General features: G+C 42.9%; 1 protein-coding gene across 1 annotated transcript in view; it reads left to right on the top strand.

Moving 5' to 3' along the window:
• ACP3 (acid phosphatase 3) overlaps window positions 1-13105 on the top strand; it is a 142578-nt gene that overhangs the window by 18858 nt on the left and 110615 nt on the right. The window contains exon 2 of the mRNA XM_044294099.1: window positions 9216-9311. Within this exon, the coding sequence (XP_044150034.1) occupies window positions 9216-9311 (96 nt within the window). The remainder of the gene's footprint in view (window positions 1-9215; window positions 9312-13105) is intronic.

Genomic DNA, 13105 nt, shown 5'->3' with positions numbered 1-13105 from the left:
TCCTTTTAGGAGGGCATTTTTAGACATTTGGATCCCAGACTTCTCATGCTTTAGGGCCCCTAAAATGCCAGGGCAGTATAAATACCCCACATGTGACCCCATTTTGAAAAGAAGACACCCTAAGGTATTCAATGAGGGGCATGGCGAGTTCATAGAATTATTATTTTTTTTGGCACGTTAGCGGAATTTTTTATTTTTTTTTCTCACAAATTCTCACTTTCCGCTAACTTGGGACAAAAATTTCAATCTTTCATGGACTCAATAGTCCCCTCAGCAAATACCTTGGGGTATATTCTTTCCAAAATGGGGTCATTTGTGGGGTGTTTGTACTGCCCTGGCATTTGAGGGTCTCCGCAATCATTACATGTATGGCCAGCATTAGGAGTTTCTGCTATTCTCCTTATATTGAGCATACAGGTAATGAGATTTTTATTTTTTTTCCTTTCAGCCTCTGGGCTGAAAGAAAAAATGAACGGCACAGATTTATTCATTCTCATCGATCAATGTGGATGAAAAAATCTCTGCCAAAAAAAGAGGGGAAAGGCATCTGCCAGGACATAGGAGCTCCGCCCCAACATCCATACCCACTTAGCTCGTATGCCCTGGCAAACCCGATTTCTCCATTCACATCAATCGATGTGGATGAATAAATCATTGCCGGGATTTTTTATTTTTATTTTTATATACAAAGTGTTTGCCAAAGCATATGAACACCGCCGCCTCCTCGGCTTATATGCCTCGGCAAACGTATCTTTTACTGCAGAGGAGAAATATCGTCTTGCAGCGCCGCATACACCGACTTTTGTGTAATCTGACAGCAGTGCAATGCTTCTGCCAGAATGCACATCAGTGCTGCAGCTAGTCGATCGGTTGGTCCACCTGGAAGGTACAAAAAAAAAAACAGGCCGCAACACAATAAATTTATTAACTTTATAATAACATTTGAACACAACATATAAACTTTATTTAACTTTTTGAACAGAACATTAACTTTTTTGCTTACTGGTGAATTTTTTTATTTTTTTATTTATTTATTTTTTACCTTTATAGGACAAACCTCTCCTTCCCCATGGGACAATGTGCAAAGCACAAATCGCCCAAAGATGTAGCCAAGTACATTATGCACTTTGTCCCAGGTTAAAGGAGAGGTTTGCAGCAGCTCTGTGTGAATGGGCCCTAATAGCCCTGTGTGCCTGTCCTGTGAGATGCAATCCCTATGCTAAGTGTACCTGTGTGTGTGGTACTTCCGGAAACACTCTCCAAAGCATAGGGCAGGGTGGGCAGGGCAGTCAGGACAGAAATAGCGGGTGTCACGCCTTATTCCACTACTGCTACAGACACAACATCTTTTTCGGGGTGACGGTTGGTTTGAGGTACCAGCAACGACATTGGGGAAATGTTGCTCGTGTAGACTGCTCACTACACTGGTGGATGGGGCCACGGAACCTCCTGGATACAGGAGGTTCTCGATGATCTCTTCCTGAAATTTGAGGAAGGATCCTGTTCTCCCAGCCTTACTGTAGAGAACAAAACTATTATATGCAGCCAATTGAATTAAATATACAGACACCTTCTTATACCAGCATCTGGTGCGTCTGGAAACTAAATACGGAGCCAACATCTGGTCATTGAAGTCCACCCCTCCCATGAGCGAATTATAGTCGTGGACACAGAGGGGCTTTTCAATGACACTGGTTGCTCGTTCAATTTGTATTGTCGTGTCTGCGTGAATGGAGGAGAGCATGTAAACGTCACGCTTGTCTCTCCATTTCACCGCAAGCAGTTCTTCATTACACAAGGCAGCCCTCTCTCCCCTTGCAAGACGGGTGGTAACGAGCCGTTTGGGGAAGCCCCTGTGACTAGGTCGCGCGGTGCCACAGCAGCCAATATGTTCTAGGAACAAATGCCTGAAGAGGGGCACTTTTGTGTAGAAATTGTCCACATAAAGATGGTACCCCTTGCCAAATAAGGGTTACACCAAGTCCCAGTCTGTCTTCCCACTGCTCCCCAGGTAGTCAGGGCAACTGACCGGCTCCAGGGTCTGATCTTTACCCTCATAGATCAGAAACTTGTGGGTTTAGCCTGTGGCCCTTTCACAGAGCTTATACAATTTGACCCCATACCGGGCGCGCTTGCTTGGGATGTATTGTTTGAAGCCAAGGCGCCCGGTAAAATGTATTAGGGACTCGTCTACGCAGATGTTTTGCTCAGGGGTATACAAATCTGTTGTTGTTGAAGTGGTCTATGAGGGGCCGAATTTTGTGGAGCCGGTCAAAAGCTGGGTGGCCTCTGGGACGGGAGGTGGTGTTGTAGCTAAAGTGCAGGAAATGGAGGATGGCCTCAAATCATGTCCTGGACATGGCAGCAGAGAACATGGGCATGTGATGAATTGGGTTTGTGGACCAATATGACCGCAATTCATGCTTTTTGGTTAGACCCATGTTGAGGAGAAGGCCCAGAATCTTTTTTTAATTCGGAAACTTGGACGGGTTTCCACCGGAAAGGCTGGGCATAATAGCTTTCCGGGTTGGCGGCTATAAATTGAGTGACATACCGATTTGTTTCTGCCACGACTATGTCCAAGAGCTCCGCAGTCAAGAACCGCTCAAAAAATCCCAGGGCCGAACCGATCTGAGCTGTCTCAACTCGAACTCCAGACTGGGCGGTGAAAGGGGAAACTAATGGTGCGGCTGAAGTTGGGGACTGCCAATCAGGGTTTGCCAGCACCTCAGGGACTCTAGGGGGTCTACGGGCCTGTCTGTGCGGTGGCTGCGACGGGGTAACTATTGCACGTGCCACCGTACCAGCTTCAACTGCCCTTCTGGTGCTCTCTACTTCACCATTTTGTACGGCAGTGCTGGTACTAGGTCCAGGGAGGGCTGCGCTGCTGGTGTATGCCTCACCACGTAATCCGCCAGCCCCACTCTGCTGCCCTTGAAGCGGATCCTGCGCAACCTGTGGTGTAGCAACACGGGGTCGGGTACGCCTGGTGCTATCAGGGACCTCAACCTCCTCGTCCGAACTTTGGGTCAGACTGCCACTGCTTTCTACAGGTTCATATTCTGACCCGCTAGATTCGTCAGATGAGGGTTCCCATTCCTCATCCGACTGGGTCAGAATCCTGTAGGCCTCTTCAGAAGAATACTCCTTGTTTGACATTTGGACTACTAAATTTAGGGGGTATTCCCTGAGACTACCCAAGAAAAAAAGCAAGCCTGTCTTACAAATGGGAGGCTAGCGAAGTACCGGAGGCCGCTGTGATTGATAAAAAATATCAAAACTTTTTTATCGCTGCAGCGCTTGGAAAGTGATTGTGCAGTGATCAAAAAAAATATTTGATCACTGCACGTGTGGGAGACCGATCAGGCCTGATTGGGCAAACACTGCGTTTTGGGTGGAGGGCGAGCTAAGGTGACACTAATACTATTATAGAGCTGACTGTGATCAGTTTTGATCACTTACAGATACTATAAAAGTACAACCGATTGCTAACTACCTATCAGTCAATACCAGTGGAAAAAAAAGTGACAGTCTACACTGATCACTTTTTTCTCTTTTACTAGGTGATTGCCAGGGGCGATCAAGGGGTTAATTGGGGTGATGGAGGGCGATCTGGGGGCTAAGTGAAGTGTTTGGTGTACTCACTGTGAACTGTGCTCCTCTGCTGAGACCAACTGACGAAAAAAATCAGCAGAGGAGCACAGCAGCCATTTAACACATTATATTTATAAATATAATGTGTTAACTGGCTTGTGATTCGGTTTTTTAAAAATCATCAGCCTGCCAGCGATGATCATTGGCTGGCAGGCTGATGATGCAACCCCCCTCAAACTTTTGCCGGCCTGCGATGCGCATGCGCGGGCCGGCTTTGAGCGTATATGCGTGACTCTGCCTGGGACAGCCTCCTCCGAAACGCAATCCTGCGTTAGGCGGTCCGGAGGCGGTTAAGGTAGAAATTTTTTACACCTTTGTTTGCACTTTAATTATTTGTCCCCCTTGGGGTATAATTTTCTATCACTGTTACGTGCTCCATATATATATATATACCGATACTCATTTTTCCATCCATTACCTTTTCCCCTCTTTCTTTCAAGCCGATGTCTAGTGACTATTTGATTAAATCTATCAGTCATAAGGCATGTAGTAAGTAACCTTCATCTGATGTTTTTTTTTATGGTTTGTCCAGCCTCTTGCAATATGATTGGATGTGAGTGAGACATGTTTTGTCCCCATCTACATATTGGTGGCTTGAGATAATAGATACATACAAGTTTTACATATTTCCCTGTGGTTATGGTGGATCTAGGACCTTTTCGCTGGTCACATGTGCCGATGACGCGCTACGCATTTGATTTGAGATGCGAGCGGTGATTGGCTGTATATGGTGTAGCCATTGGATTGGGTGCGGCTGCATCCTTGATCCTGTTGACGGTGGCATGCCCACATTGGAACGTGATGACGTCACAGACATGCGCAATAGGCTTGTCGAGACGCCGACTTGAGTTAGAAACATGGCTGAGGTTATTGGATGGTACATATTGGGACATCAGGTACACATTGCTTTTATTATTAACTACAGATTGTCTGATTGGAGCCCAGACCATTTTAATTGTCACACATGTGTTGATTTGATTGAGCCCTCAGTTGATTGGCTCTACTATGTCACATGAGTGGCTAGTGTGGTGTATATATGATTGCCCTCTTTTTGTATTTGTATACTTGATAAAGGCTACTGCGTAGCCAAAACATCGTATCCTTTGTGTGTGCACTCTTGGCTCCCATTAAACAGTCACACCGGACATGCTGCTGTGAATCTTTTTTGCTATCTACCACTATTCCTGGGACTGCTTTGGATCTGTGGTCCTATCGTGGCTGGTGCATTCTGGATGGGTCAAGGGATCTGTTTGTGCTGCTCTGCAACTCTCTTTCATCGCTCATATGAAGGAACTGTCAGCCATCCAATCTACTATCACCTCTACTTGTTCTAGCCTCACCATTCTTAGAGCACAATGGCACAGAACGTCCTGTCGCCTGTCTGCACAAGAGGAACTTTTTTCATTTGGGAATGTAGTTGGCACAGATCAACATTGTCCTCTCACTGCAGCAAGAGCTCCAACACTTCTAACACCACCAGCACAACATCCACATCCCTTATTTGAAGCTCTCCTCATTTTTTTACAGCTACCCACCAAATTGGCTGACAGAAGAAAAATTGTATTTCACGAGTGCAAATGAAGTGTTGTGCACCTCAAAAAATTGCTATAGTTCACCGGCAGAAATAATAGATAGATTAACTCTCGTCTTTGTGTGTCACAGATGCAGATTAGGTGTACAGGCATCTCCCTTAAAAAAAAAAAAGGGGTTATGTCCCTGCACAATTAACAGACAGATTAACTATTGTATTCCTCTGTCACAGGGGCAGTTGAAGTGTTTTGAACCCAAAAAATGGCTGTGTCATGGACACAACTTATAGACTGATTAACTATTGTACTTCCGTGCCACTGAGGCAATTGGAGTGTTTTGCACCCAAAAAATAGCTGTGTCACTGACAAAATTAACAGACAGATTATTGTATTTCCGTGTCACTGGTGCAAATGAGTAGTATTGCATCAACCAAAAATGTCTACAGGTCCCCGTCAGACTAAACAGCCCAATTAAGTATTTGTGTGTCAATGGTGCAAAAGTGTTGTATGCAGGGTCACATGGTGCGCTGGCCAATCACAGCCATGCAAATACTAGGCATAACTGTGATGGTGTCACGATACTAGTGGAATATTGGTGGAATCCAATAGCAGGGACTAGGCCCAAACATAGGAGGCATCGGAGTTTAGAACAGGAGGTAGCAGGAATGGAGATGAAGGCAGCGATCCTGACCCACCGTGGCAGTATGCAGTGGAGATGAAGGCAGATGTTCAGGAGTAGCAGGGTAAACCGCAAGGAGGAGGAACAAACCAGAGAGAAAGTTCCAGGCGAGAGGACTGCACAAGCAGGAGCTAAAACGCCAATACTCAAGCAATGAGTAACAGGCTTGAGAGGTTTATATCTGGAACAGGAAGTAAGATGGCACCAGGTTGAGACACAATCCACCATCTTGACTGAGGGAAAACTTAAGGGCAAGACAGTCTGAACTACACAGACATAGCAGGATGATTCCTGACATTACTCCCACCTTAACAGCGGCCTCTGGACGAGACATGACTTGGTCTCCCAGGATGTCTTTGGTGAAATTGTTTGATCAGTCGGGGAGCATTACTATTACTCACCGGTTCCCAAGAATTTTCTTCAGAACCATAACCCTGTCACTTAATGAGGTATTGTAGGTGGTTCCTGAACATTCTAGAGTACAAGAGCTTGTCTACAAACAAAACTGTTCTTGCCCATCTACCGCATCTGGAGGAGGAGGGACACATACCGGAAAAGGGTTGGGCACGGCAGGCTGTAGTAGAGGCACATGAAAAACAGGATGTATGTTCATAGATTGTGTGAGTTTGAGCCGAACAGCTACTGGACCAATTTAATCTCGATAATCTTATAAGGCCCAACATCGTACCTAGGATTTCTACTGAGGTTGATAACGCTATGTTAGCTGCCTGAAGGCCCATAACATTTTTAAACGGAATGTATTCTATATGCATTCCGTTTCCGTATTTCCATTTTTCCATTCCGTTGAAAGATAAAACATGTCCTATTGCCCATAAATTACGTTCTGTGGCTTTATTCGAGTCAATCGGTCAGCAAAAAAAGAACACATACGGAATGTACTCCGTATGTCTTCCGTATCCGTTCCGTTTTTGCTGAACCATCTATTGAAAATGTTATGCCCAGCCCAATTCGTTCTATGTAATTACTGTTTACTGTACATGCCATACGTAAAAACTGAACGGAACCGGAGACACTACTGAAAAAAAACAAAATGGAAAAACAGATCCGGGAGAAACGGCCGCAAAACACTGAAAGACATACGGTCGTGTGACTGAGTCCTAAAACATTGGATTATTCTTTTCACAGCTTAATCATTTTCAATAGATGTCATCTCCTATACAAGGCATATTAGGGTACTTTGACACTAGCGTTAGAAGAATCCGGCAGGCAGTTCCGTTGCCGGAACTGCCTGCCGGATCAGGAAATCTGTATGCAAACAGATATCATTTGTTTCTGGATCCAGATAGGGATCCGTCTGACAAATGCATTGAAATACCGTATCCGTGTCTCCAGTATCATCCGGAAAAACTGTTTTTTTCCCCCAAAATTTTTAAAGGTCTGCGCAGACCGGAAAACCGGATCTGCTGAGACGCCAATTTCCTGAACACTTGGTACCGGATCTGGAATTAATATATTTCAATGGAAATGAATGCCAGATCCGGCGCGTGTTCTGGAATTTTAGCCGTAGAAAATACAGCAGCATGCTGCGGTATTTTCTCTGGCCAAATACCGTAAAAGGGACGGAACGGAAGACCTCCTGCTGCATACTGAACGGATTGCTTTCCATTCAGAATGCATTAGGACAAAACTGATGCGTTTTTTTCCGGTATTGAGCCCCTATGACGTAACTCAATGCCGGAAAACTTTAACGTTAGTGTGAAAGTAGCCTTAGTGAACTAAAGGCTATGTCATGCAAGGGACAATACAGATCTAGGATCGACAACATTATGACAAGGAGGAATGGCATTTCTTTTAATTTCACTCCCTTTAATAAATGTAATATTTTTCTATAAAAATACACTGGCTCTTCCTTTTCAGCTGTATAGTGATTGATTGGTTAATTGGTTATTACTGCTTTTTAACCTGTCTCTGTCTAGTTACACCTAGGGAGGTTTAAACAATTTGTGACTGCCTAAAGGCTACAGGAAATTAAAATTTCAAGTAAATACATTTTCATTGCACACGTATCTACAGTACAAACCAAAAGTTTTGACACACCTTCTCATTCAAAGAGTTTTCTTTATTTTCATGACTATGAAAATTGTAGATTCACACTGAAAGCATCAAAACTATTAATTATATACATATAATGGAATTATATACATAACAAAAAAGTGTAAAACAACTGAAAATATGTAATAGTCTAGGTTCGTCAAAGTAGCCACCTTTTGCTTTGATTACTGCTTTGCACACTTTTGGCATTGTCTTGTTGAGCTTAAAGAGGTAGTCACCTGAAATGGTTTTCACTTCACAGGTGTGCCCTGTCAGGTTTAATAATTTTATTTATTTTTTTCCTTATAAATGGGGTTGGGACCATCAGTTGCCTTGTGGAGAAGTCAGGTGGATACACAGCTGATAGTCCTACTGAATAGACTGTTAGAATTTGTATTATGGCAAGAAAAAAGCAGCTAAGTAAAGAAAAACGAGTGGCCATCATTACTTTAAGACAACAAGCAGAAGAGACTTGTTTGGGCTAAAGAAAACAAGGAATGGACATTAGACCAGTGGAAATCTGTGCTTTGGTCTGATGAGTCCAAATTTGAGATCTTTGGTTCCAACCACCGTGTCTTTGTGCGACGCAGAAAAGGTGAATGGATGGATTCTACATGCCTGGTTCCCACTGTGAAGCATAGAGGAGGAGGTGTGATGGTGTGGGGGTGCTTTGCTGGTGACACTGTTGGGGATTTATTCAAAATTGAAGGCATACTGAACCAGCATGGCTACCACAGCATCATGCAGCGGCATGCTATTCCATCCAGTTTGCGTTTAGTTGGACCATCATTTTATTTTTCAACAGGACAATGACCCCAAACACACCTCCAGGCTGTGTAAGGGCTGTTTGACCATGAAGGAGAGTGATGGGGTGCTGCGCCACATGACCTGGCCTCCACAGTCACCGGACCTGAACCCAATCGAGATGGTTTGGGGTGAGCTGGACCGCAGAGTGAAGGCAAAAGGGCAAACAAGTCCTAAGAATCTCTGGGAACTCCTTCAAGACTGTTGGAAGACCATTTCAGGTGACTACCTCTTGAAGCTCCTCAAGAGAATGCCCAGAGTGTGCAAAGCAGTAATCAAAGCAAAAGGTGGCTACTTTGAAGAAGCTAGAATATGACATATTTTCAGTTTGTTTCACATGTATATAATTCCACATCTATTAATTCATAGTTTTGATGCCTTCAGTGTGAATCTACAATTTTCATAGTCATGAAAATAAAGAAAACTCTTTGCATGAGAAGGTGTCCAAACTTTTGGTCTGTACTGTATATCTTATTAATAATTGTGTTATTTCACAGGTATTTCGTCATGGTGATAGAAGTCCTACTATGACATATCCTAACGACAAATATCAAGAACACTCTTGGCCAGATGGGTTTGGACAGCTGACTCAGGTATGCTAAATTGAAAAATAAATAAGTAAATTCATATATAAATTATATAAGTATTTATTAAAACATTATCATTCCCCATATTCCATGTTTGCAGCTTTTTAAATGATATTGTAACAAAAGCTTTTTGCAAGTTGCGTTTCTACTCTGCCCTAACCACTTTCTGAAAAGGGGTCGGGGTGAGTAAGCTAGGCACAGTTATCGTCATTTATGCCAGTTTTCTGGCATAAATAAAGACAGAAATCTATGGCAGTAGGCACACAAGCTGCCAGTGGATGAGCCTAATTAATAATGAGGTCTGCGCCTTGTCATACAGTTGCAAGAAAAAGTATGTGAACCCTTTGGAATGATATGAATTTCTGCACAAATTGGTCATAAAATGTGATCTGATCTTCATCTAAGTCACAACAATAGACAATCACAGTCTGATTAAATTAATAACACACAAAGAATTAAATGTTACCATGTTTTTATTGAACACACCATGTAAACACTCAGTGTAGGTGAAAAAATATGTGAACCCCTAGACTATTGACATCTCCAAGAGCTAATTGGAATGAGGTGTCAGCCAACTGGAGTCCAATCGATAAGATGAGATTGGAGGTGTTGGTTACAGCTGCCATGCCCTATAAAAAACACACACCAGTTCTTGGTTTGCTTTTCACAAGAAGCATTGTCTGATGTGAATGATGCCTCGCACAAAAGAGCTCTCAGAAGACCTATGATTAAGAATTGTTGACTTGCATAAATCTGGAAAGGGTTATAAAAGTATCTCCAAAAGCCTTGCTGTTCATCAAGGAGAAAGTTCAGCACTGCTGCTACTCTCCCTAGGAGTGGCTGTCCTCTAAAGATGACTGCAAGAGCACAGCGCAGACTGCTCAATGAGGTGAAAAAGAATCCTAGAGTGTCAGCTAAAGACTTACAAAAGTCTCTGGCATATGCTAACATCTCTGTTAGTGAATCTACGATATGTAAAACACTACACAAAAATAGATTTCATGGGAGGATGCCACAGAGGAAGCCACTGCTGTCCAAAAAAAACATTGCTGCACATTTACAGTTTGCACAAGATCACCTGGATGTTCCACAGCAGTACTGGCAAAATATTCTGTGGACAGATGAAACCAAAGTTGAGTTGTTTGGAAGAAACACACAACACTATGTGTGGAGAAAAAGACGCGCAGCACACCAACATCAAAACCTCATCCCAACTGTGAAGTATGGTGGTGGGGTCATCATGGGTTGGGGCTGCTTTGCTGCGTCAGGGCCTGGACGGATTTCTATCATCGAAGGAAAAATGAATTCCCAGGTTTATCAAGACATTTTGCAGGAGAACTCAAGGCCATCTGTCCATCAGCTGAAGCTCAACAGAAGATGGGTGTTGCAACAGGACAATGACCCAAAGCATAGAAGTAAATCAACAACAGAATGGCTTAAACAGAAGAAAATACGCCTTCTGGAGTGGCCCAGTCAGAGTCCTGACCTCAACCCGATTGAGATGCTGTGGCATGACCTCAAGAAAGCGAGTCACACCAGACATCCCAAGAATATTGCTGAACTGAAACTGTTCTGTAAAAAGGAATGGTCAAGAATTACTTCTGACCGTTGTGCACGTCTGATCTGCAACTACAGGAAACGTTTGGTTGAAGTTATTGCTGCCAAAGGACGTTAAACCAGTTATTAAATCCAAGGGTTCACATACTTTTTCCACCTGCACTGTGAATGTTTACATGGTGTGTTAAATAAAAACATGGTAACATTTAATTCTATGTGTGTTATTAGTTTAAGCAGACTGTGATTGTTTATTGTTGTGACTTAGATGAAGATCAGATCACATTTTATGACCAATTTGTGCAGAAATCCAGATCATTCCAAAGGGTTCACATACTTTTTCTTGCAACTGTACATTAGACACATCCTCTGGAAGAACAGGGGATATTAAGACCAGCGTAAAATGGCCTCAATTTCAACCCATTGTCTTTTATATTTCATGATCATTTAATGACAACTGTGCAATGAAAAATTTCCCCTGTGGTGGCTCTGCAGGGGATTAACCACTTGTCTTGTTCCCTAACAGATTACTGCTCATTTATTGGCATCTTAGCAGTGAGACCTGGTTTGCCAACCATTAATACATTTACTGATAATCTACAAAAAGTGTTTGTGTCTGCCATCTGTAGTGCCCAGCAGAAAAAAACACCATCTATGCTTTTACGCGGATCAGTTTTCGTTCGTCCAATTCTCTGCATATGGTATTTGCCAGGTTGTAGCCAGATCTCCGCCGGTCCCAATTATAGTTAATGGGGCCAGACAGCAATACTGTAGCTTCCAGCAATGCCAAAATACAGAGAGATATACAAGCGTAGTCTAAACTGTACACTTAAAACACCATAGGGTACTTTCATACTAGAGTTATTCTTTCTCGTTATTGAAATACGGTAAAAGGTCTCAATACCGGAAAAAAACGAATCAGTTTTGTCCTAATGCATTCTGAATGGAAACCAATCCGTTAAGTATGCATCAGGATGTCTTCCGTTCCGTCACTTGTACGGTATTTGACCAGACAAAATACCGCAGTTTGCTGCAGTATTTTTTTCCGGCCAAAATCCCGGAACCATACCACACTTGCCATTAATTTCCAAGTGTTCTGGAAATTGCCGCATTGCCAGATCCAGTTTTCTGGTCTGCGCATGCGCCAGCATATCGGAGGATCTAGTTTTGCTTTTGATCTTTGAAAAAATTTAAATACTGGATCCGTTATTCCAGATGATACCAAATGAGACGGATCCAGTATATCACAGGATCCGTCTAACGGATCCGGGGAAAAAAGCTATTTGATTGTATACGGCTTGCCGAATCTGGCAGGCAGTTCCGGTGCCAGAACTGCCTGCCGGATTCTAACAACGCTAGTGTGAAAGTACCCTTAGATGCAGAAAGTAGGGCATAGTACCACTTATCTTGTCCTGTATAATTGGTGCAATTTCGAGTATCTGCTTATACAAATATACTGCACAGTATAATTTCTCCTGTTCTGCATACTGGGTGTAATTATCAGTATGATCTGCCCTTATTCTCTATATATAAGTGCTGCACATTACCACTTCTATTGTCCAGTAAGCTACGCATAACAGCTTAGTATCTACTCTTATTCTGTACATAGGAGGACACTGTACAGTACCACTCGTCTTGTCCTGTATGCTTAGTGTAATTCCCAGTATCTCCTTTTAATATGTATATACATTAATGGATGTAATTCTCTATCTGCAATTCTGCTTATATGAATATGCCGCAAGCCCAGGAGAAACAGGGCAACGTATAGGAATGGCAACAACAGTTGTTTACACAACTCAGTGTCAGTCCTCACTACTATGGCCGGCAGTGACTGGATGGGTGCTGCACACTACCACTTCTCTTTTCCTATATGCTGGGCATAACTGCTTATCATGTACCCCTATTCTGTGGACACTTCACAGTACCCCTTCTCTTGTCCTGTATGCTGTGTGTAATTTGCAGTATCTCCTCTTGTTGTGCATATACATAGACATTGCACAGTACCACTTCTCGTCCTGTATGCTTGGTGTAATTCTCAGTGTTCTGTTTTATTCTGTATATATGGGCACTGCACAGTACAACTTCTCTTGTCCTGCATGCTGGGTATAATTACTCATTATATGCAATTATTGTATACTGTACATACAGGTGAAACTAAAATAATTGGAATATTGCGCAAAAGTCCATTTATTTCAGTAATGCAATTTAAAAGGAATTGCATTAATGCAGCTTAAAGGGACACTGAC

This window comes from Bufo gargarizans, chromosome 5, assembly GCF_014858855.1.
Source record: "Bufo gargarizans isolate SCDJY-AF-19 chromosome 5, ASM1485885v1, whole genome shotgun sequence".
Taxonomy (NCBI): Eukaryota; Metazoa; Chordata; class Amphibia; order Anura; family Bufonidae; genus Bufo; species Bufo gargarizans.
Note: the sequence above shows the minus strand (reverse complement) of the source record. Positions and strands in the feature narration are given on the sequence as shown.